Source organism: Ruditapes philippinarum, unplaced genomic scaffold, assembly GCF_026571515.1.
Source record: "Ruditapes philippinarum isolate M1 unplaced genomic scaffold, ASM2657151v2 ctg8056_1_1_1_1, whole genome shotgun sequence".
Classification (NCBI taxonomy): domain Eukaryota; kingdom Metazoa; phylum Mollusca; class Bivalvia; order Venerida; family Veneridae; genus Ruditapes; species Ruditapes philippinarum.
Window position 1 is genome coordinate 7615 of NW_026858670.1, and position 25718 is coordinate 33332.

General features: G+C 32.7%; 1 protein-coding gene across 1 annotated transcript; it reads right to left on the minus strand.

Moving 5' to 3' along the window:
• Window positions 1-280: 280 nt before the first annotated feature.
• Window positions 281-24397, minus strand: LOC132753912 (uncharacterized). The gene is made up of 3 exons (XM_060744464.1): window positions 23339-24397; window positions 19306-19430; window positions 281-6461 (listed from the first exon to the last, which is right to left on the minus strand). Exons 1-3 carry the CDS (start codon window positions 24175-24177, stop codon window positions 6358-6360), a joined length of 1068 nt encoding a protein of 355 aa, XP_060600447.1. The 5' UTR covers window positions 24178-24397; the 3' UTR covers window positions 281-6357.
• Between the last annotated feature and the right edge of the window lie 1321 nt (window positions 24398-25718).

Genomic DNA, 25718 nt, shown 5'->3' on the forward strand with positions numbered 1-25718 from the left:
CCAGTTTATGTGTTAAATTTGCCATATTTTCAGACTATTTGTTGCCATAGCAACCAGAATTTTCAACATAGGAAGAAAAAAAAAAGACGTGCATAATCTCCATACTGCCATCTATCCATGTATCAAGTTTCATAAAAATATTTTCAGTACTTTTTGCGTTATCGCGGGATCCAGTTTTGTGGACGGACGGACTGACGGACTGACAGACAGACAGACAGACGGACAGACGGACGGAGGGTAAACCTAAAGTCCCCTCCGGTTAAACCGGTAGGGGACTAATAAAAAAATAACAAGAGGGGCGGGGGTAACTCCAAAACACATACAGGCCTTATTGTCTATATGAATTGTAGACTTACCCCCCTTATATATACAACATTTAACATAAACATAATGTTTAACATGTTACACATGTAAACTATTTTAAGATACATGCAATCATAAGTGAAATTAATAATAATAATAATAATAATAATAATAATAATAATAATAATAATAATAAAACATCATAAATACAATATGATAGAAATAATACTTAAAATTGTACTAAAATTACAGCTAAATATTCTAGCAATTAAAATATAATTTCCTATACAACCATGATTACAGGATTACAACAAGTTTTGAAAGCACTCTTATCATATCTGTATTTATAAGAAGGATTACCAGTTTATCTGTTTCCATTGTCATTTATACTACATGTACTAGCCTTGTATGATAAAACAGCTCCGTACGTCAGTTTCATACATTACTAAAAAAACATGTTTTTCATTTTCAATGCCAGCCTTACAAAATGCACATATCCTTTACCTGCTTCTGACAAGTTTCATATAGGCCCGTTTCAAGTCTTAAAGAAAGGGTCTTTTGCAGTAATACTGCACGAGTCCTAACTATTCAGTTAACAATAAAACATTGTAAACATATGTTTGGTTATTCTAAAATACAGTCACCATAGTTAAAAAATATATATTAGTAATACTGAGTTCTAAATATTCAGTTAACAATAAACCATTGTAAACATATGTTTGGTTATTCTAAAATACAGTCACCATAGTTAAAAAATATATATTGGCACAGACACTACTTATATCAACATGGCATTAAGGTATATTTATGTACAGTATGTCCGAGAATAGACGTCGATGTAACTCCGATGAACTTTGCCTTATGAAACAGGTGCAACACTGATAGATTCATATAGTACATTTGTGTATGGAGATGGAAATGTAGTGAAACATATGTATCAACGTGATGGAATTCATCATAATACAAGAGGGTCTAGTGCGTTAGTAAGGTGTATTAACAAATCGCCGACTATTGTAAAGACGAAACAAGCAATGACTGGTAGATATCATACAGATACACAGAACACAACACGTCAAGAACAACAGAAAAATGGATATTGGCAATTCCGAACAAAACCTAAAATCTTTGGATCTCTGTGTAAAATATGTGGTAGGAACAATCATAAAACTGTTGACTGTAGATACCGTGAATGGTAGGAAGAAGCAGACAGGCACAAGTTTATTAATCAATTTAATACAGATAGCCTCTTTATAAATCTTTGTAGCAAATGCAGTTTAGAGCAATGTAAATGCGATTGTTCACCAAATACTATACTGATAATGATATTAATTACAGTAATATATGTAACAAATTTGTTATCGAACAGAGCAATTCCGAGTCCGTTTCGGTAAATTCAAAAAAGTACTTATGATTATTACAACTTTGTAAACAATTGTAATTCGGAACAATTATCCTCTGAACTAAGATATATTTTTGCATATACATTGTACATGTAAAAGATTAAATAATTTAGGATCTACTATTTATAGTAAGTTAAGCAGCTGTAATCATTTAAACAAACTATCTAGCATTAATGACAACTCAAGAACCTCTGATGGAATTTCTAATATAATGTTAAGTAAAAATGATCATTGCGATAATTCGTATATTGATAACGAAAAAAAGTCAAATTTAAACAAAAGGGTTTTCATATCATGAATTTAAATGTACAGCATTTACTCCCAAAATTCGATGAAATTCGAATAATTCTAAACGAATTTAAAGCGCATGTATTTGGATTATGTGAAACGTTTTTAATGAATGTATCTGACATTGAAATATCAAGCTACGGGTTTTGAGAGAAAAAACAGAGTTGGTAAAAAGGGAGGGGGTATACTTGTTTATGTAAAAGATAATGTCCCTTATAAACGAAGATATGATTTAGAAACAGCCGAAATTGAATCGATATGGATAGAAATTAATTTTGTGAAATGTAAACCATATATAGCTCCCCTGATTCAAAGCAGGTTTGGGTTGACCTGTATGAAAAACATCTTGAAATGGCTGATCAGGTGAATTTAGAAATGCACATTCTAGGTGATTTTAATATACAATATAGTTCAGAAGAAGGGTTGTTAAACAATAAATGGGCATCACTTTTACTGAAATACGATCATAGGCAAATCATTAATAAACCTACAAGAGTGACAAAAAAAGTTCATCAATAAATGATCACATTTACACAAATAATCTTGATGAAATTAATGAAAACTTCGTATCACTAATTTGTGTCAGTGACCATTATTTAATATGTTTCACTAGAGGAAATACTAGCACACATGCAGGTAATCACAAAACTATAAAATATAAAAGATTTGCTAAATTTGATACAGAATCGTTTCAACGTGATCTAATTGATTCTAATTTTGATTGTATAGAGACATTTAATGATCCAAATGAAGCTATAGAATTGTTTTATAACATGATAAATAATATTCTAGTGAAGCATGCACCATTTAAAATTAAACGTATAAAAAGGGACACACAGTCACATTGGTATGATGAAGAAATTAAAAATGCACGACTGAAAAGAGATAATTATAAAAAATCTAATAAGTGGGATTCATATAAACTATGGCGGAATAAAACAAATAATTTAATTAAACACCACAAAAGAAATTACTTCAATAATGCCGTCAAGGATAAGAAAGACCCGAGTACGCTTTGGAAAAATATTTAAGATATTAATACTAACGACAATAATACTAACTGGAATATCAGATTGCCTAATTCCATAACAATAGATGGTAATATAATAACTGGGAAAAATAATATTTTAAATGCAATCAATAATCATTTTATCAATATTTCTGATTTCCTAAACAAATCCAAATTCAAAACAGAAAATTTCAAATCACTTGAAGAACAACTGAACAAAAAACTTCAAGGGCATACTTTTATTATTGATGAAATCAGCCCATTCCAAGTAAAACTACTTATTGATAAACTGAATGTAAACAAGTCAACAGTAAGTGATGGAATTGGGCCGCGTATTCTTAAAGCCTGTGGTGACTATTTAAGCATAGCTATAGCTTCTATAATAAATAATTCCATTAAAAATGGCATTTTTCCTGATAAACTTAAAGAAGCATATGTACTTCCAATTTACAAAAGAAGATCCAAATAATTATAGACCTATTTCAATTTTGCCAACCATATCAAAATTTTTTGAAAAGCATATTGCTTCACAATTACACAGTTATATATACGAAACTAATATCATTCATGAAAGTCAGTCGGGTTTCAGAAAAAAACATTCTTGTCAAACAGCTCTAATACGACTCATAGAATCCTTCCTTAACGATTTAGATGAGGGCTGTTTGATAGGCACAGTATTTATAGACCTAAAGAAGGCATTTGATTTGGTAGATCACAACATATTGTTGCATAAGTTAAAATTGTACAAATTTTCATACACCTCCATTAAACTCTTCAAATCATATCTTGAAAATAGAACACAGTTTATCAAAAATTGAAATAGTCATTTAAATAGTTGAACAGTGCAATCAGGGGTCCCCCAAGGGTCTATATTAGTTCCTTTACTTTTCATTTTCTACATTAATGATATGCCATTTAGTACAACACACTCTAACATAGACATGTATGCTGACGATACTACTATGCATGCATCAAATGAAAAAAATGAAGTGATTCAGAGAACTCTGCAATGTGATGTTGATAATATAAGTAAATGGCGTAAATTAAATAACATGGCAATAAATCCGAAAAAGACCACTTGTATGGTAATAGGGTCAGAAAATAAATTAAAATCAAAACCTTCTTTAGATATAAATATAAAAGGTACATGCGTAAGTCAAACGAAATCACAGAAATTATTAGCACGTCTGTAATAAATTACAAAAACAAATTGCGTATATCGTACTTTTTATCCGCTGAAATGAAAGAAATGTTTTACAATGCATATATTTTACCTTGTTTTGATTATTGTTGTATTATATGGAGTACTTGTAATAAAACTGAATTTGAAAAAGTGAATAAGCTGCAGAAACGCGCAGCAAAGATAATATTGAGTAAACCAGTTTAAACGCCATCTTTACAGCTTTTCCTTAAATTAAACTGGTTAACTTTTGAAAATAGATGCTCGTATCATACAGCATTATCAGTATTTAAATCTATACAAGGGTTGACTCCTTCTTACATTTCAGATATCAGTGTTCTCGAAAAATGAAACGTATACACTTAGATCAACTACAAATAGAAACATAATACATGTAAGATCTAATACAAAATATGTTAAAAGAACTTTTAAAAATAATGCAATGCAAGTATGGAATAATTTACCTTTACATATTAAAGAGTCTTCGTCTCTATATGTTTTTAAAAGAAATATGAAAAAATATTTACTTGATATACAATTTAAATGAATCTAATGTATGCGTCTGTCAATTTGAATGGTTGTTGTTTGTGTTTTTGATATGTGTGTACATATTTGTGAATCTCATTATCTTGTTATTGTAAATAAGATATGTATTTCTTAATGTGTTACCTTCATGAAATAAAGTGTTTATTATTATTATTATTATTATTATTATGGACTTTACAATAATGCACATTATATCAGCTTAACAACAGCTGTTTGACGAAAATTAACATTTTCTCGTAAATCATATTAGTTTTCTGCAGGCAGTACAATATTATCCGCCTACAACAAGACGCAAACACGTTCATCATAAACGCATAAATACCTAAATGTTTTAACATTCAACTTAAATAATACTGCTTATAATGGACACCCTTATCTTACGCCGGTTGTTACATCAAACCATTCCGCATAAAAAAAGAAAAAACTCTCATATGTCTGAAATAACAACTGAGAGTCTGTCATTTTCATTTCACTTCTTATCATTTCCCAGTATATAATATTTTCTTGTTGTAATCATCACTTTTTTATTTTTCCGAAATGGCACGTCATTGTTGCTTTCACGTCGTTGTTTTACAGAAAAGTTGCTTGATCTGATTTATGTTCTCTCATTCGCACTCTGAGATCTCGACACTTGTTCGTCACCAACGCTGTTGTTTTGTTGTACAATACGCTTTCCTTGTAGAGTTATATATGTATTACTTCCATTATTTTTTAGGGTTTTAAAATTCTTTTTTGCTTTTAACTCCTCGAATAGATCGTCTTTGCTAATATACGCAGTACTATATATTGAAACATTCAAATTAATTTTTCACAGATCAAACTTTTCTCCATTAATTTAGAGACAATTGGTAGCCCACAATTGTGTTCACCTTTTGATGTTTTCCTGTTTGCTTTTTTATACAGGTACATTAGATTCATGAAGACCTTTCAAAATCATCATAACAACTTTTCTGTTAAGATTTCACCATTAGGAAGAGAAACCCCTTATAACAACATTTAGCTTAGAGGGAACCACTGTTAAACGTTGTACTTTGAGTTGGACATATCCCCACCCCGCAATTTTAAAGCTAAAACGAAGTCATCGTATATTGAAACAGTGCGGGGACAGAAATTCAGCTCATTTCCCCCCGGTATTCCCCCGCACTTCTCCAGGATAGCGACGGAGGGTTGGGTGATGATTACAACTGACTAGTGTATAAAAGACATTTGTAAAGAAACCATTAAGTTTCCTATTTGCATTCAACCACATCGCTCGGATTATAAACACTAAAGCGTTCGTAATTTTGTCGACAAGCTCTCAATTTATTTAAAATTCCGTCCAATTTCATTATCATTTATTAGAAAATTACCATTTGGTAACCAATTTCTTGATCGTTTCGCTGACAACTTATTGATCGTTTAAGTCGACAATTTACTGTTGATCATTTACTTGGTCAACAAATTATCCGGAGTTGTCAACAAATTATCCGGAGTTGATCTTTTGGCAGAAAAAATTCTACTGACAGGAAAATAATATGATCTACATCCCAGGTTGTATTGGTTATTTGGTCGACAATTAACAATTTAGAATTTGTCCTATTTGTCCGACTGTATACATGAAGAGATCACTTTATGAGGCTGGTGTGCAATGATTATTTGTACACTATCTTGTTCACAGTTTCCACGTCACATGTACCATCAGAGTTTAGAAACCAGTGATTCCATTTCTTTGCTCTGCTAATTTTATTCTTGTTTCCTGAAATAACAATAACAATTAAATATTACTATTCTCATAAACCATACGTAATTTTAACATAACTTTTGATGAAATATTATAAAGTGCAAATCAGAGAATATCTTTTTTGTGTTAAAATCATATAAACATACATGTATTTGTAAAACATAAACACTCCCGTGCCTTATCGGCTAATATACCATGGTTTTGCAATATAATTACGATGGAATATCCATATGAATGCGTGAACAATTGCAAAATCATTTTGAACATGACATTAAACTTGATATATACAGTAAACTTCACTTATAGCGAACACGGTTATAGCGATTTCCGGTTATAGGGAACAACTTATTAATTGTAAGAAATACAATTTAAAACCTAAAATCTTATGCCAGTTATTTGATTCTTTTGTAGGTTCTATTCTTTGTTATGCATCTGAAATATGAGGTAACAGTAAGTCAAAGGAAATAGAAAGAGTACATCTCAGATTTTGTAAAAGGATATTAAATGTTAGGTTAAATACATGTAATGCAGCTGTTTACGGAGAACTCGGACGTTATCCATTATTTGTAACAAGATATGTAAAAATTGTAAAATATTGGTTAAAGCTGCTACAAACTGATAATATTATTTTGAAAGAAATATATCATATGTCTTATAATGATTGTACAAGTGGTAAACGTAATTGGTTATCTAATGTCAAAGATATGTTGTACACTTATGGTTTTTATGGATGTATGGGAGAATCAAGGTTGTGTTTGTCATAAATCTTTTATCTGCGAATTTAAGCAACGTGTAATAGATAACTTTTACAAAACTGGCATTCTGACATTAATGGTAGCCCAGTTTTGAATTGTATAATAATTTGAAGAGTGGGTTTGGTTACGAACATTATTTAGATCTTTACCAGGAAATCTTAGAACTTATATAAGTAGAATACGTATGTCTTCACATGCATTGACTGATACAAACCGGACGTTATGGTGTAATCAGAATTCCTAGAAATGAACGATATTGTATATATTGTAATCTTCGTGATATTGAAGATGAATACCATTTTATATTAGTATGTACCTGTTTTCTTGAAATTCGTAAAAAATATATTAAGAGATACTACTATGTTAGACCAAGTATGTTCAAATTTATTGAATTGTTAAATTGTAATAATAAGAAAATATTGTGTAACTTGGCTTACTATATCAGAGATGCTATGGCTAATAGAACATCCATGTCTTATAATATGTAATAATGAATGGTTAATCCTCTATGTAGGAAGTAAATAGAATATTTCATGTTGTATTCTTTATCTATATTTTCATTGTTAACAGTATGTATGTTAAGATCTATAGCTATATTTATATACATTAAATGTCATGTGGCTATTGTATAGTACATTTAAATTGTACAAATTGTAAGATGATGTACCATGTACAAATCTTGAATAAAATTTCTGTTCTGTTCTGTAAAACATAAACACTCCTGTGCCTTATCGGCTAATATACCATGGTTTTGCAATATAATTACGATGGAATATCCATATGAATGCGTGAACAATTGCAAAATCATTTTGAACATGACATTAAACTTGATACATACAGTAAACTTCACTTATAGCGAACACGGTTATAGCGATTTCCGGTTATAGGGAACAATTTATTTTGGCCCGAATTTTGCCCTTCTTTATTTAATATTAAAATATATGGTTAAAGCGAACACGGTTATAAGGAATTATCGCTTATAAGGAAGTCATTTCTAAGTCCCAATTTAGTTAAAAGTACAGAAAATTACACTTTTATAACGAACTCTAGAAAAATATTGGCTACCCGTAAATAGATCCCGCATTTTCATTGGCACGGATTAAAACTCGGCCGAATGTACCGTTTATTGTTGTATGTACTTCAATACATCTATTAAAATGAATTTGTATAGTTTTCTATTTAGGATATTTTTAGCATGAGCTCTTTTCACCAAGATAAAACCACACCGTACAATCAAATGGGCAGACAGCTGTTCCAGCGTCCACAGCTGTACCAGTATATACATGTCGGCGCGGGGAATACAATTGACGTACGGTAAGTATTCATCTATTTTTAACATATCCCAACTGTATTCGAGTAAATCAATGTTATGGATTCATAGTCAACATCCAAATGAGCATGCTAACAAATTTCTGGCCCTGTGCAAGCTTTACTTCACATGCATTTTGACTGAAAATAACCACACTATCCGATGACATGCGGTATTTTTAGTTTGAAGTCACAAAAACATATATTTTCTCATGATAATTAATCTTTTTTTCATACGATTCGTTAACGTCAACATTTCGTCATTAAACGTTCCAAACCATACCTTCAAAAAAGCTTTTCTGTTAAAGTTATAAGGTATTTAAGTTTGTGTGTCATCAAAATTTTAGTAACGTCATCAGCTTTTCGCCTCTTTTTAATGATAACATCGACAGCAATTTATCGGCAAGAACGAATAACGCTGAAAGCTGTTCAAAGAAACAATTACATGTATTTACAACAGCGCCTTTGTCCTACAGTAACTAGGAAAGAGTAAAACTTTTTTGTTAATTAAGAATATTACTTTATTCATGATACTTTCTAATTATATTCTTTTTATTATTACTTTCTATTATTTGTTATATCTTAGGTTAGAGACCTTGATCTCCATTTACCGCACTGTATTTCAATATAAAACGGTAGCAAAACCTATTAAAGGGACTTCACTAAGTTTTTTTGACATGACGGGACTGGAAATAATTTTTTGAGATTATTTCTCCATTTGATGTAGATCTATACTAATAACTTATATGCAAAATTTCCGATCATTAGCTTGCTCCGTTTTTCCAGAATATTATAAAAGTGAAAATATGACCCAAAATTGAAAAGAGTTTAAATGCTTTGCACTCAAATCGGACTGAGAATAGCACAAACATATGATTTTCAATGTACAAATGTATTTCTCCTATATTTTTTGGTTATATTTTATTAATATTTATGTTTTAGTGCTCATGTTTTTTTATGTGAAAAAATAAAATTTCATGTTTTTAGGCTTATAAACCTCAGTGGAGTTCCTGTAATAGGTTTATGAAATGTTCAAGTCAAAAGGCAAAGGCAAATTTAACGCTTAATATTCAGTCTTGTAAATGAAGGCATCCATCAAGTGTTATTATAAATAATTCATATAATGGACAAGTCCTATGCAGTGAATGGCTGTGTAACCCAAATTATGAAAGTGCATGGAAAAACATGTTGTTATTTATCCTTAAAATCTGTTTTAATGTATTGTGCAATTGCAATAACCATTCTTAAAAATTATACAAATTTTTATTTTTTAAATAAATCATTTTACATGGCAGACATCTCGGGTTACACATCCATTTACTGCATGGGACATGTCTACTATATGCCATTATTTATAATAACACTTGATGGATTTAGTTATAATACAGAGTATTCGTATTAAGCGTTAAATTTGCCTTTACTTTCTTTGAATTTAACATTTCAGAAACATATTAATAGATCTTGCCACCTTTTTATATAATAATAATAATAATACTAATAATAATAATAATAATAATAATAATAATAATAATAATAATAATAATAAAAATAATATCTTTATTTAAAGAAGGTTATACATTATTAACATACAATAACAATCATATATATCTTATTTCCAATGTGGCCTTCTGAAATAGAAAACAACAACAACAACAACAACAACAGGACATGCATAGGAAGAAAAATGAATGTATAATATGTAATTTTTAGAATATTACAACTCATATACTTTCTACAGACAATTTGTTTTAACATATACGTATATTGCATCATTCGTTCGTTTGTTCATTCGTTCGTTCATTTATTAATTAATTCATTCATTCATTCACTCACTCATTCATTCATATGAACAATATCAATATTGAAATACAGTGCGGTTAATGGAGATATAGGCCTCTCAGCTAAGATACAACAAATGATAGAAAGTAATAATAAAAAGAATATAATTAGAAAGTATCATGAATAAAGTAATATTTTAAATGAACAAAAAAGTTTTACTTTTTCCTAGTGACTGTAGGACAAAAGCTCTGAAAATTGTTTCTTTGAACAGCTTTCAGCGTTATTCATCCTTGCCGATGAATTGCTGTCGATGTTATCGTTAAAAAGAGGCGAAAAGCTGATGACGTTACTAAAATTTTGATTACACTCAAACTTAAATACCTTATAACTTTAACAGAAAAGCTTTTTTGAAGGTATGGTTTGGAATATTTAATGACAAAATGTTGACGTTTACGAATCGTATGAAAAAAGGATTAATTATCACGAGAAAATATAATTTTTTGTGACTTCAAACTAAAAATACCGCATCTCATCGGATAGTGTGGTTATTTTCAGTCAAAATTCATGTGAAGTAAAGCTTGCACAGGGCCAGAAATTTGTTAGCATGCTTCTTTGGATGTTGATTATGAATCCATAACATTGATTTACTCGAACACAGTTCGGATATGTTAAAAATAAATGAATACTTATCGTACGTCAATTGTATTCCCCGCGCCGATATGTATATACTGGTACAGCTGTGGACGCTGGAACAGCTGTCTGCCCATTTGATTGTACGGTGTGAAAACGGTTATTTATTTCTTTACTTCAATAGTTTTGCTCGAGTAAAATTATTATAATAATTTATAATCGGTTTTCAACATAATCACGCATGCTTGCAAGCATGCTCCATTGCAAACTGCACAGTACGCTTGATTAAAATGAAAAGAAATCTATATCTTACTTTACTAAAAGTCACCCTTGAATTATAATAGAAGATATTCAATATAAAAGGAAGGAAAAATCGAAAATCTTGTTTATTCTCAATCATGGAAAGAAAACAAAAAGAGTTTATAAACAAAATATTATATTTTATGAGAAATTGAGATAGGGAGTAAAACTAAAACTGAAATAGCAATGATTTTCAAACTCCAAAAAGTACGCTCTCGGGTATTGTGTCTAAAAAAGAAACAATGGACTATTTTTTCTTAATCAAATGCTCTTCAAAATGGCGGACAATGGTAAACAATCAGTTCGTTATATGTAAATCTGTTCGCTATAAAAACTCCTGATACAAAGAACACACAAGGAACTCCGGATATAAGGAACAGATTTTGAATGCCCCAATGAGTTCGTTATAAGCGGAGTTTACTGTACAACAATAAACCATACGAACGTATGTACTGCAAGTGAAATTATTCGGAACACTTTATTGTAACAAAAACAACAACAAACAAACAACAAAACAAACAACAATCCAACAACAATCTTTGTCAGAAGTTCGGCGGAAATGGTAGTTTATATGTTGTCAAGACCACGCCGTCAAATGTAATATGTAATATGACCGGTTCAAATCAATGGAAAAAAGGATACGAAATATTCCTTAATACGCTGCTTTAGTCATGATCAAACGTGAACGGCTGTTTATCCGTTTAAACGGCTGGCTTCATTCGGTTTTTAGCACAAAAAAAAAAGAAAAAAGAAAAAAAAAGAAAGAAAAACAAACGGTTAGAAAATTAAATAACCGCGGAAACCGAGGTTAGAAGACGAAGAAATCTTAGGCCGCGTATACACCTATTCAAGTCTTGAATGCAAGTATCATATTTTCTTGTCTTGCAATGTAGCCATCCTACTTCAATGATTTGTAATGAGAAATTATGTGACATCCATGAAGATAATTCCTTGCCAGCAAATTAGAACATTTTCTACAAGTTTTTGGCTGTCAAGACACCGAATAGCACCGGTTTGATGTGTGATACATTAAAATAAGCCGTGTCACGACAAAACCAACATAGTGGGTTTGCGACCAGCATGGATCCAGACCAGCCTGCGCCTCCGCGCAGTCTGATCAGGATCCATGCTGTTCGCTATCAGTTTCTCTACTTGTAATAGGGTTTGTGAGCGAACAGCATGGATCCTGATCAGACTGCGCGGATGCGCAGATCAGACTGCGCGGATGCGCAGGCTGGTCTGGATCCATGCTGGTCGCAAACCCACTATGTTGGTTTTGTCGTGACACGGCTTACATTGCTTTCGAAATTCATTAGTAATATTTTTGAAAAAAAAATCTTATGAAGAAATATTCTCATAGATATAAGTTTGAGAAAAATGAAATTGGTATTCGTTTAAACATTACAGTTGGGGTTGATAGTGAACTTTTAAATATTAAGGCCAAAAAATTTGCTGATTAATGATTCTGGGCAATCTGAATAAGACATTTCAGTAAAAATGTACCTAATTATATGTTGAAAGGGCCATTTATTTAGCTTATCTAAATGTGGCATGTTAGAAACTTTACTACGTGCATTTTCTCATTGATTGGGATTTGTTTATTTATGATAAGAGATTACATTTCGTTTGTATTGCATTTTGCACGCTATCCTATCTTGTAGAGTACAATTTTAACGGACAATAATGGTACTCCATAATCAGATATGCTTTGTAATTGCATGATTTTAAGTATAACAAAGTACAAAGTACAAGCAAAACGTGCTCTTTATCATAAAATAAAGGTAAAGTATAAAAAATTTTTTAATACGATCGTTTAAACGTTTTAAACGGTTCGCATTTTTGCTTGCCGTGACACCTCTAGTAACAACTATGCGAGCGACTAAAATCAACAAGTTCGTATACATGTACGAGGTAAAATTTTTGATTGCATACCGTATTCTAAACATAATGGCACCGAAGAAACAAAGGTTACCAACCAATTATTTTGTTCCCATTCCCAACTATTTGTTTATGAGAAGAATAACCATGTGAATATATTGTTTTTATGATAAGTAAAAGCGTATGCATATTTAGTTTTTTATGAGAAGTTTGCAAATAAAAAAAACAACAACTACATCAATATAAACATCTAGATATCCAACTTAATTAACCGTTAAGACATCGTGTCTGAGATTCCTTTAACCGTTAAGACATCGTGTCTGAGATTCCTTTCATCAGCATAATTAGTTTTTATTTGTTTGGGTCGTCAGACCAAACAAATAATGGTAGCGAAATTCCAGACTCTAATGCTGTTAATTGCAAGTGCCGAAAGTAGTCCGCTTTTTTGAAGCGGTTACTTCCCTTTATATGTAAACTAACGCCGAAAAATTCAGGGGAGATCACTGCGTAAAGATGGTCAAATGACAGGCGCATTAATTTTCAAGCAAAATAATTCCCGAATGGTCGAAAATTTCTAATATTGTTTTATTCTTTATAGATATACATGCTTATAGTAAGCTCCATGATTATTTACATCTGTGTTAAACAACAGTTAGCGTCGTTACAAACCCTAATATAGAATAATATAGTTTTCTTCAGGCTGTTTACAAATAACTTCACCGTGGCCGAGGGGTTTGCGCGCTCGCTGAAGAAGCGAGAGGTCTGGAGTTCAAATCCCACTTAAAGCAACTCATTTTTTTCTAATTGTTTAAGTCAAATAAACATTGGATTGAATATCAGTGTTTAAATTAGTCTTATAGCCAATTTACTAAAATTAAAACGCTGGAAAGCATTGGTGGCACTTTACAAAAACAAACTGGTTTATAATCTCACAACCTTCACCTTTCTGACATTCTGAGACCCAAACAAATTCAGCGCCTTCTGTGCTTTGATTTTATTTCGTGTCAATATTAACACCGTAGCGCAATAACGGGTTAACTCCTATTTAATTATATAGGGAGTTAACCCGTTACTGCACCAAGGTATCTCGTAGTATATATTTTTCATTGACAAATGAGGAGACAGCATGATGCCGAGAATAATGAATAATATCTCTTTTATTACAATAATATTGATTCAATCATGTACCATCTGCGTCTGCTTTGATAAAAACAATATACTTATATTTTGTGGAACTCTTTATATACTTAAGGACAATGAAAACGCACGCCCGCACTATATGCATTTTATTACATGAAAACAAAACACTTATTACATCATTAGATATATATCATAACTTAATTACAAAATGCAAACTTAACAACTGAAAATAATTCAAAATGTTTAAAATCAAATGTACACCAGTCCATCGAAGTACCTAAGGTGAATATCCCAAAATCACACTTTTTCATCACAGTGATGCAAACTTAACAAAGGCAAAAACCAAAAACAAAATTAAAACAAGAGGGCCATGATGGCCCTAGATCGCTCACCTGACTTATCAAACTCATCCAAACAATTACCTAGACAAGCATTCTGACCAAGTCTCATGACAGGTGAGTCAAAAATGTGACCACTACAGTGTTAACAAGGATTATCCATATTTGAGCAGTGCGACCTAGTTTTTTACCCAGGTGACACATATTCAAACTTGACCTAGAAATCATCAAAACAAACTTTCAGACCAATTTCCAGGATACTTGGATCAAAACAGTAGCAACTAGAGTGTTAACAAGATTTTTCTATTTTTAGCTCCGGTGACCTAGTTCCACATGCGATTTCGAACTCATCCAAGCAATTACCTAGACAAGCATCCTGACCAAGTTTGATGATAATTGAGTCGAAAATGTGACCACTAGAATGTTAACAAGGTTTTTCCATATTTGGGCGATGTGACCTAGTTTTTCATCCAAGAGGACCCATGTTCGAACTTGACTTAGAAATCATCAAAACAAACTTTCAGACCAATTAACAGAATATTTGGATCACAACAGTAGCCACTAGAGTGTTAACAAGATTTTTCTATTTTTAGCTCCTGTGACCTAGTTTTTCAGCCGAGATGACCCATGTTCGATTTATTCCCAGCAATGACCTAGACAAGTTTCCTGACCAAGTTTGATGACAATTGAGTCAAAATTGTGACCACAAGAGTGTTAACAAGGTTTTTCTATTTTTAGCTCCTGTGACCTAGTTTTTCATCCGAGATGACCCATGTTCGAACTCATCCGAGCTATCACCTAGACAAGCACTTTGATCAAGTTTGATGATGATTGATGCAAAAATGTGACCGCTAGAGTGTTAACAAGGTTTTTCTATTTTTAGCTCTGGTGACCTACTTTTTCATCCGAGATGACCCATGTTCGAACTCATCCGAGCTATCACCTAGACAAACATCCTGATCAAGTTTGATGATGATTGAGGCAAAATTGTGACCTCTAGAGTGTTAACATGGTTTTTCTATTTTTAGCTCCGGTGACCTAGTTTTTCATCCGAGATGACCCATGTTCGAACTCATCTGAGCTTTCACCTAGACAAGCATCTTGACCAAGTTTGATGATTACTGATGCAAAAATGTGACAGCTAGAGTGTTAACAAGGTTTTTCTATTTTTAGCTCCAGTGACCTACTTTTTCATCCGAGATGACCCATGTTTGAACTCATCCGAGCTATCACCTAGACAAGCATCCTGACCAAGTTTGGTGATGATTGATGCAAAAATGTGACCGCTAGAGTGTTAACAAGGTTTTTCTATTTTTAGCTCCAGTGACCTACTTTTTCATCCGAGATGACCCATGTTCGAACTCATCCGAGCTATCACCTAGACAAGCATCGTGACCAAGTTTGATGATGATTGATGCAAAAATGTGACCGCTGGAGTGTTAACAAGGTTTTTATATTTTTAGCTCCGGTCACCTACTTTTTCATCCGAGATGACCCATGTTCGAACTCATCCGAGTTATCAACTAGATAAGCATCTTGACCAAGTTTGATGATGATTGATGCAAAAATGTGACCGCTAGAGTGTTAACAAGGTTTTTCTATTTTTAGCTCCGGTGACCTACTTTTTTATCCGAGATGACCCATGTTCGAACTCATCCGAGCTATCACCTAGACAAGCATCTTGACCAAGTTTGATGATGATTGATGCAAAAATGTGACCGCTAGAGTGTTAACAAGGTTTTTCTATTTTTAGCTCCGGTGACCTACTTTTTCATCCGAGATGACCCATGTTCGAACTCATCCGAGCTATCACCTAGACAAACATCCTGACCAAGTTTGATGATGATTGAGGCGAAAAAGTGACCTCTAGAGTGTTAACAAGGTTTTTCTATTTTTAGCTCTTGTGACCTAGTTTCTCATCCGAGATGACCCATGTTCGAACTCATCCGAGCTATCAACTAGATAAGCATCCTGACCAAGTTTGATGATGATTGAGGCAAAAATGCGACCGCTAGAGTGTTAACAACTAAATGTGAACGGACGACGGACGACGGACAATCATCAATCCTAAAAGCTCACCCTGAGCATGCTCAGGTGAGCTAAAAAAACAACATCACTAATAAATGTCTATTCTTAATGTCACTGTCGGGATCTTTAAAAACGACAATGTCCTCCATCAGCGCTTCTTACAGATGTACATCGTCGCCTCATGGACCTTACTAGGGTGCGGATAGTCGCCTGTGGAATCTGACGCCATCGGCCTGTAGTGCAACCCAAAGTCTTTGTACGTCCCGAATAGTTTGTCTCTTCCGAATCCGTTGCTTCAAGTGGTGCCAAAGGTGTTCACTTGGGTTTAAATCTGCAGAGACATGGATACAGTACCCCGTGATAATCTTGCAAGTCTAGGGCGTGGTCATAATGGTGGGCCATGGTAAGACCAGCATCCCTCAAACGTCGGCGAATTGTGTGAGCAGAGACCGTCGGATTTCGGCGTCCTGGAATAGTTCTAACAGTTTCTGATGGTGTCATAAACCGATTGGTTATATGTACCAGACGAATGTTTATATCTTGGCGTGCTGTCGTCACCCTTCGCTGGCCTGGTCTTCGTCGGTCGTTGACAGTACCATGTAGTACGAAAACGCTGGTGAAACCGCGAAATTGTAGACCGACGGACACCAAAACGGTTGGGGATTTTGGTAAGATACACCAGACTGAATCTGTCCTAAAGCTACCCAGCGGTTATTTCTTTGTAGAACTATTACGTACAATTTGTTAGCAAGTCTTGAGTAGTTTTTTCTTCAAATTTAGCAACTTTTTAGAGGAAAATATGCGTGTATGCATTTTCCATGGGATCTTTTATGATTTCTAAAACAAAACCATTGGCATAGTTTAATATTCATTCTTGTAAAGATTTTGATTGCTCCGTTGTGTCTAACATTTCTAGAAAAGGTGATCATTAACAGTTTAAAAAATTAAATGATTTCATTTCATAAAATTAACAACCTGTTTTTCTGTTGGGATTTTATCACAATTAGCCGAAATAATGAATGCTGTTTTATAAAAATTACTTAATTTTGCACGATCTCGGGATATGACAACAGAAACATATAGGTGCCATCGAGCTCGTTTTCGAGTTAACTGCACTTTGCTCACAATTAAGATTAGCATGGCAATGCCTTACGGTGTCTGCTTTTCATATAGCTGACGATTTTATGCAAAATTTCAAGGATTGGCAAACAGCAGTTTTTCTCCTTAAAGCTAGACCGATACAAAAAACTTTAAGTTTTTTTCAGTCTTGAAAAAATAGGGAAAAGCCAATTATAGAAATAGCATTTGTCAGAACTATGTTTAAGTTATCTGCCTTTGAAATAACCATTTTTTTTCCCCAAAATATAACTTGACAGCGAGTAAGGTTACGTCCATTTTTTCAAATAAAAAATGCTTAGATCATGCAAAGTTTTAATTAATTATAGCATGCAGTTTTCATTCTGTCCAAATGTCAATACTAGTATGTGACTACATAACACGCCTTCAATAATTCAACTGACAATGTTTTTACTGTAAAAAATACCTTTACTAAATGTTCATAAAATTATTATTTTTTTCAGAATCTTGAAGCTGTCGATTGAAGACATCTAATTATATAAGACCGTTAAATGGAATCACACATACGTCAAATGACTATATCACAGTAGTTTGCGAACACTACGGTGGCTTAAAGGGGGCAATGGAAATATTTTATCATTTACGTGCGCACGCGATAGCTTTACAGTGCACGCGATATTATAACATGACCTAAAAATATGCATTAGGTGGTCAAACCGTCTGTATAACGTGCGCACGCGCTAGTATTACGTGGCCACGCGATAGGTATTTATATGAAATTCGCCTGCGCACTTAATAGCGTAATTTCTAATACGTGACCATGTATTAATATATCGCGAGCGTACGTAGTAAAAGAAAGACTTCCCTTGTCCACTTTATGCCACCGTAGAAAACAGTGTATTTCTATCAGTAATTGTAGTATCAACAAACACTAACGACATAAATGTCATTCAGTGCTACAGAATTCGCGTTTATACACATTCAACGACGCCCTAACTAGTTAGCTGTAACATAGATGTTTTCAGATTTGCAAAAAACATGTGTTGTGTTAGCTCTATAATATTCCGTTGATTCAGTGCATACACATTTATAGTAGTGATTAAACACTTTAAGTAAGTATCGCGCGCGCGCGCGTGTGTGTGTGTGCGTCTGTGCGTATGTGTTTATGTTTACTTAATATGTTTCAAGCTATTTCAATGTAAAACATTTGTGAATAGTTTATTTAAACTACTACTTTGTGTTGCGTGAATGTTGTCATTTCGAAAACTTCAGAACGGACGACTACTGCGTTCTGGTCGAACTGTATTTGCGAATGCATTGATTGAAAATGAACAAATGTAGGGGTTTTTTTTTGTTTCGTTGTTGTTGTTGTTATTGCATAATTCCGACAATATTCCAAGCAAATTAACCATGATTTTTGTACTGCCACACTTATCATGTCAAGAGACATGGAAAAAAAGAGAAAAGAACCGAATGTTAAAAAAAGGTCAATCGCATACTCTCGGCCCTTTCCGTTAAACTTCGGATTTATATTGAATAAGAGCCGAGGAGTTCCGAGTGTAATGATGTACGCCCGCCATTCAGACGCAATTAACTACATAATATATTTGAATTGTAATGTTATACCTATAATCCAGTTATTGCTGATAACCAAAGGGCGTAACTTGCTTCTCTCGTCCTCACTCTTACTGTACCATTGTCCATCACTGTATTTGTCTAGGGTCAATAAGTTGTATGTAATGTTTGCATATCTGAGGATTAAAAAATAGAAAAACGTAAAACACATAGAAATTTACTATAATTTACGACCAAATTTAACAAAGATCCTACATTAATACCATACCGCTGAAGGCATGATTGTAGTTAAGTAAGAATCACAGACACTTTGGGTGTTGAGCTCCAAAACGCCTTAAGGTCCAAATAAAATATAAACTTGTAAGTGCAAGCACATATATGTCGAAAATCTTAACAGATCTTTAAACTGTGATGAAAATAAAATCATGTTTCAACATCTATAATAATAGATGTTGAAATATGATTTGTTTTTCAAAAACAGTTTATATTAAGATTTTTGACATATATGGTAAGAATATGTGCTGGGACTGACAAATATACATTTTATTTGAATTTTAAGGCGTTTGGAGCTCAACATCCCAAGTGTCTGTGGTTCGAATGATTCACGTAAAGGCGTTGTGTACATTATATTCTCTATGGAATTGACTTTTTATTTTTTAACATTTTTTTCTACTTGGCAATTAGACCAAAAATCCTGCAGATGCCTTAGCCATTAGAATACAGCAAGGTCAAATAGGTTATGTTTAGCTGATAGCTAGATTTTAATATTTTGTTATCGAAATATCGTCAATTTTAAAGTTACATTATGCTCAATATTTTAATGTTAAGTTGACAGAACAGAATATTTCAAAAGATTGATTATTATAATGGTTATTGACCAATAATTGATACTAAAAACGTTTAAGACAAAAATTAAAATTGCCTTGCCCCTCTCTTTTTATATATTGAACATCATCCATACAATCTTAAAGTTATTTTAGTCACATTGGTTATTGAATAAACATGTAAATTAAAACAACTATGGCAAAATGTGAAGTTATTTCGACTTATACCTGAACACTCACTTTTACAATTTGATGGGCACAACGTCACTATAAAGGCCCATTATGCCTCAGAAATGCCATCATTTTTATTTCTCAAAACACTTCTATTTTTGGTATTTTGTTACAGTTTCCGAAACATACTCACTTGCCATAATAAACTATCTTTGCTCATATTGCTTTGTTGGCAATTGGTACAATTATAGTGAATTAGTATTTTGTATGGAAGTCAAATTACTACTTTCTTTACATTTTGCTACCTTTACGACACATTACTGCACATTCAGCGCTACTTTCTTTAGCTATACTCTAAATCTATTTATTGAAACATTATTAAACACATGTTTGACATTTCTAAAGAATTTAATAGATAGTGAGTTCTGAGGCATAATGTGCCTTTTAAGCTGCATGCCTCCAGATGACCCAAAATATTTCAAGAAAATTAAACTTGGAAAAACCATGATAAAACTTTGAGAAAAGTAAACAAGTTAAAGATTCAAGTGATAATTTATATCTTATGTGCAATTATTTTTGTATTTTGTAGTATTTATCACCATATTTCTACTGCGTTACTAACGCAATAGGGGCTATTTATGCATATTTTGACCCGTTTTTGGTAATTTACGTGGATTTTAAGTGCCGATTATAATGTGTCAAGTACTGTCTTTGTTCATTTCACAATACTTTACCTTTAAATACATTTTCAAAATTTTCATGAAAATTAGGATGAATCTGGAGGTATGCTGCTTTAATGATCTGTCTCAAATTCAAAATGGGCCAATCCGTTACGCAAAATCAGAAGGTTACGACAGAAAACACTGCATAATTTGACATAATTAGGCGACATTGTGAATTTTAAGTGCTTAACGACGGTTGAAGTCACTCTTTCTACAATATACTTGACAATATTCTATGACAATAAAAATACATCTGGAGGAGTACTACTTTAACTTTTAAATTGAGGAAAAAAGATCAAAGTTTGTATATGCTAAAGCACACTTTCAAAAAACTTCCTATTTATTTATGAAAAGGGGGAAATGTAAAATTTTCATTTTCACTATACGTTTTCTTAAATACCATACTCTTAACATGTGGCATACACGTGGTTCCGGGAATACTTGAGGAATGTTATAATCATTTCAACTAATGAGCGTATAATACTAGTAAGATACGAGATACAGAGTTTATTTAAACGTACGGGAAATAACATTTGGTATACTCCGTTGAATAAGTAATAACTTCAAATTTGTATTGCCCGTAGGAAATTTAAAACATTCTCTACACATTACAATAGGACTTTTGCAAGTTTAATGCATATGATTTAGATAAAGATAGCGCGACACAATGTGCATGTACATTTCACATATCAAACCGGGTATGTGATATGAAAATTGTTTATTTGGGAACAGAGCTATGTTGATATCGTTAAAGCATATTGTTTACAATTCTGGAAAAAAAAAACCCAAAAAACCAACTTTATATGACATGTTCGATATTAACTACGAAATAAATTGTGTAAATGTTAACCCCCTGGCGACTGAATCTACCCACGCGATCATTGCAAATCAAGACCAGGAAGCACGGTATTTCGTGCCGTCTGGTCATTAGCGGCACTGTCCGTTATCCAGTTAGTTCATATTTTGAATTTTGCCTACAATTAATGGTATTGTCCAGATTTAAAGATGGCTAAGTCCTTCTTCGATATTTTACGCGGATTTTACTGGTACTATTCTCATTTCTCATACTATGTAGTGTACATGTATATTTTATACTTCTTTAAAAAAACTTCTCACTGGGTATACTTTAAGAAACATTTTCCTTTTAATAGCAAAGCATTCAACAGTGTATACAATGTTCAATGTTAAATGTTATTTATAAACTTTTAATGTTATTAATTTAATAACTAGCTCTTATGATCACGTGACTAAAAATGCTGCTGTGATCTGAAGCCAGCCCCTACATTATCCAATCCCCTTTAACTCTTCTGTTCCAACCACATGCAACAGTATCGGACCTGGGGAAAAATTAGGACATTATTGACAAAAAACCTCTTGAATCCATTGCTCTGGAGTTTCCGGCCTTCTCTTAACTTATAGTATATTTTAAAGGGGGCTCATATTTCACTTCTTTTTTTCTTTTTTTTACACATTTAAGATGAACACAGAGGGTTTTTTTTATTAATGTGGTCATATATTCTTCTCAAGTCCGATACTATACAAATAAATGTTCCTGCTATTTACAAAAAAGTCATTTTTCCCATTATACTACAATGTGAGTCTATAGTACTAGTTTAACGGGGTTTTTTTAAGTGTAACTAATACTAATAAGGTATATTGAAAATGGTCTTAGAGTGCCATAGTACTATAGTTATAGTATAACTAATACTTAATATAGAGGTTTATTGAAAACTGTGTAATTATCAGGACAAATTTCAATGAAAATGAAAACTTCTTGACAGACTGGCAAGTTGTATTGCCTTGTATTTGGAATATATCACTTGGTTAGCAACTCGTGTCACATAAAATGCTTACATTACAATTGTCATAAATCTTTATAACTTTACATATTTTAACAAATAAACTATAAATAGACCTCACTATAATACAATGTCGCCAGTATAAAGGTATAAATATTAATGAATGCAGAAAATAAAGTCATGAGCGGGAAATTATACATAGAAAGGTTACACGACCTGGCCAAGTTTTTGCGTTCTTCCTACATTAGTCCAGATAACATACCGACTTGTTGAATTTGGGCCCAATCTCAAAGCGACGCCATATATATTTACAGGACTTTTTCTACATATGATTCATATAAATTATTAATTATATATACTTAAAGCCAATTACGTGAAATACATACACGCTGCCCTAGTCCAATATATCAGACGTACGGGCTTGTTATAGTTTATGTCGTTGCTTTGCCCAGAAGCAAAAATATCTCAAAGGGACGTCATATTTATAAGACTAACGCTGTCCATACTTCATGACATATTTATAGGATCATATATTCAGCATTATTCAGTATTTACTCATTACACCAACCTTTCTCTGATCAATTTTGATAGGTAAGTTTGATCATTATCTCCCTCAGATATGGCCATTTCATCTGATTTATCCTTTAGATATTGTTCCAGTGTCTTCATCATGGCCGTCAACTTTGTCCAAAGAGCCTGAGTCCTTTCGGTTGCAAACATGTATAGCAAGCCGCCGTTGAAAACGCTTCCGCCAGTGTTTGAAACCGGATTAACCAGCATATCCACACCAGCCTGTCGTTGGAAACCATATATTGGATTTGTAAACCACACGTAATCGAATTCAAGTAAAAGCAGATCTATTTTTGCTTTCAGTAAAGACAGAATTATTTCTGTTCTTCTAATCATAATTTTAACATAACCAACATGGCTGTATTCCTGGTCACCTTTTGGAATGTCAAGTGTAATATGAAAAACGGACACTTCTGGCCAGTCCTTATTTAGTTTCATTTTTGATTCGATATCTGTGGTAATGACTAGCACAGATCTATGAATATTCATATGTTTGGTGTTACAGAGCCAACTATATGCGAACGGTAAATACGCATCGTTGACCACACTCACAAGAACTGTGTTATTATATAAACTTATTTTCCTAGCTAAAGTTACAACGTCACTTTCATTTCTTTGTACTTGATCAATTGTTAATCCATTTCTGTTTCTATAAGGTATTTCATCATTAACATACACATGTTTATTAAAGTTACTAGTAAATCGGCTAATACGAGGAACCGATTTATTTTCTTTTCGCATAATTTTCACTATAAAGAATAAAGCAACACACACCAGAATCCCGTATCTAACAGATCGTTGAAAAATAAATCCTTTCATTATGTGGCCCATTTCCATCACCTAGTTATTCTCCTTTCATAAAACGTTAAACGTTTTATCCATTTGGTATCTTATTCCGTTAATTATACACTAAAGACAGCAATAGCAGCTGTACACTTTATGTTGTTGCCAGTCACAGTGGCTGAACACAGGCGTGTTATAGAATAAGTTATTTTTGGAACAACAGAGTAACATTAGCATCACTGCAGTTTGTATCGATTCACTCTCATCTCGATCCTCTCTGTGTTAAACCCAAGCATGACAATCTAGCCTAATATAGTGTAGAAATTACACTTTGATACGGTTGAATGGGGTATGTATTTTACCCGTAAGGTGCAGTCAATTGTAATGTATTTCATATTGTAATGAAAACTTTAAAAAAACACAAAGTGACTGGATGTAACATCACAAGTGACAAGATGAAATATGTCCGTGTGTAATGTTAAACTTTTTGCAGGGAAATATATTACCGCCATTGTATCATATTTATATAGCAGGGAAAAAATGTAATTTAAATATTTACATACGATGCATGCAATGCACACGTTGTTTAACGGAAATGCTTATCTTAAAGATAATAATTTTTTCTATTGAAATAATCATAAAATTTTTTTTTATATAAGGAAATTTCGCCATGAAATCATAAGGACATTGTCATATATAAACTTAGCTGTAAGTGGGAATCACGGTGTATAGCCGTAGCGCCGATTGATTTATTTTAACACCGGAAATGAGGAAAGAAAATATTATTTTACAATATGTTTAGTTTCTAAATCAACGGACTTCCGGCTTTACGACTCGCATCGCAGTGCGGTTTTTTTTTTCTGAGAGAATTTTACATAAACAAGAAAAATATTACATACATTCGTATGTAATATAGGTACGATTGCATACTACTTTTGGTAAAGACTTTATGTTTTCTGCATTAAAGGTGTAATGTAAAATAAACAAACATGTCATGAGATATTTTAGATCTTTAAACATTTTCATGGAATTTAATTAATGTATCATCATATTAAAAGTGCAATGCCTTCAGATGAGAAAAATGATTTCAAGGAAATCAAAATATGAAAAGAAAATTCACGGTCAAATGACTGCTTTGAAGCATAATCACAAAATGAAATTACAGGAAATTAAAAACCTTTTTAATACACTTAACCCATTGCTTCATGAGCATTTTGTGAAAAATGGCTGTTTTCATTGAAAAGTCTCCAGTTACAAGTTCAAATTGCTATAATACTATAAAAACTGCTTCAACACTAATCAAACTTGGCACAAATGTTGACTGGACCATTGTCCTTGCAACAACATGCTCAGACTTAAATTTTCTGTTACCATGGCAACGAGGGGACATCTCAAAATTGCCAAAAATCACTATTTTGCGTTGATTTTTTCCATCAAAATTGATTTCAAAGTGCTGCAACTTCTCAATGGATTGAGATAGAGTCAAATGCTTTTCAGCGTTGGTTACACGTTACCTTATGATCAATCTGGGGTCATTTACAGCCTCTCACAAGTCCAAAATTTTCTTGGCGATGAGGGGGACTCCGCCCCCCTTC

What these genes read in the sequence shown, in the direction of transcription:
- LOC132753912 (XM_060744464.1), bottom strand. Translation starts at nt 24,177, where the DNA reads ATGGAAATGGGCCACATAATGAAAGGATTTATTTTTCAACGATCTGTT. An exon ending in TCAAAATTGATCAGAGAAAG is followed by an intron (nt 19,431 to 23,338) that starts GTTGGTGTAATG and finishes TTTAATCCTCAG; the next exon opens with ATATGCAAACATTACATACA. An exon ending in CAGCAATAACTGGATTATAG is followed by an intron (nt 6,462 to 19,305) that starts GTATAACATTAC and finishes TTGTTATTTCAG; the next exon opens with GAAACAAGAATAAAATTAGC.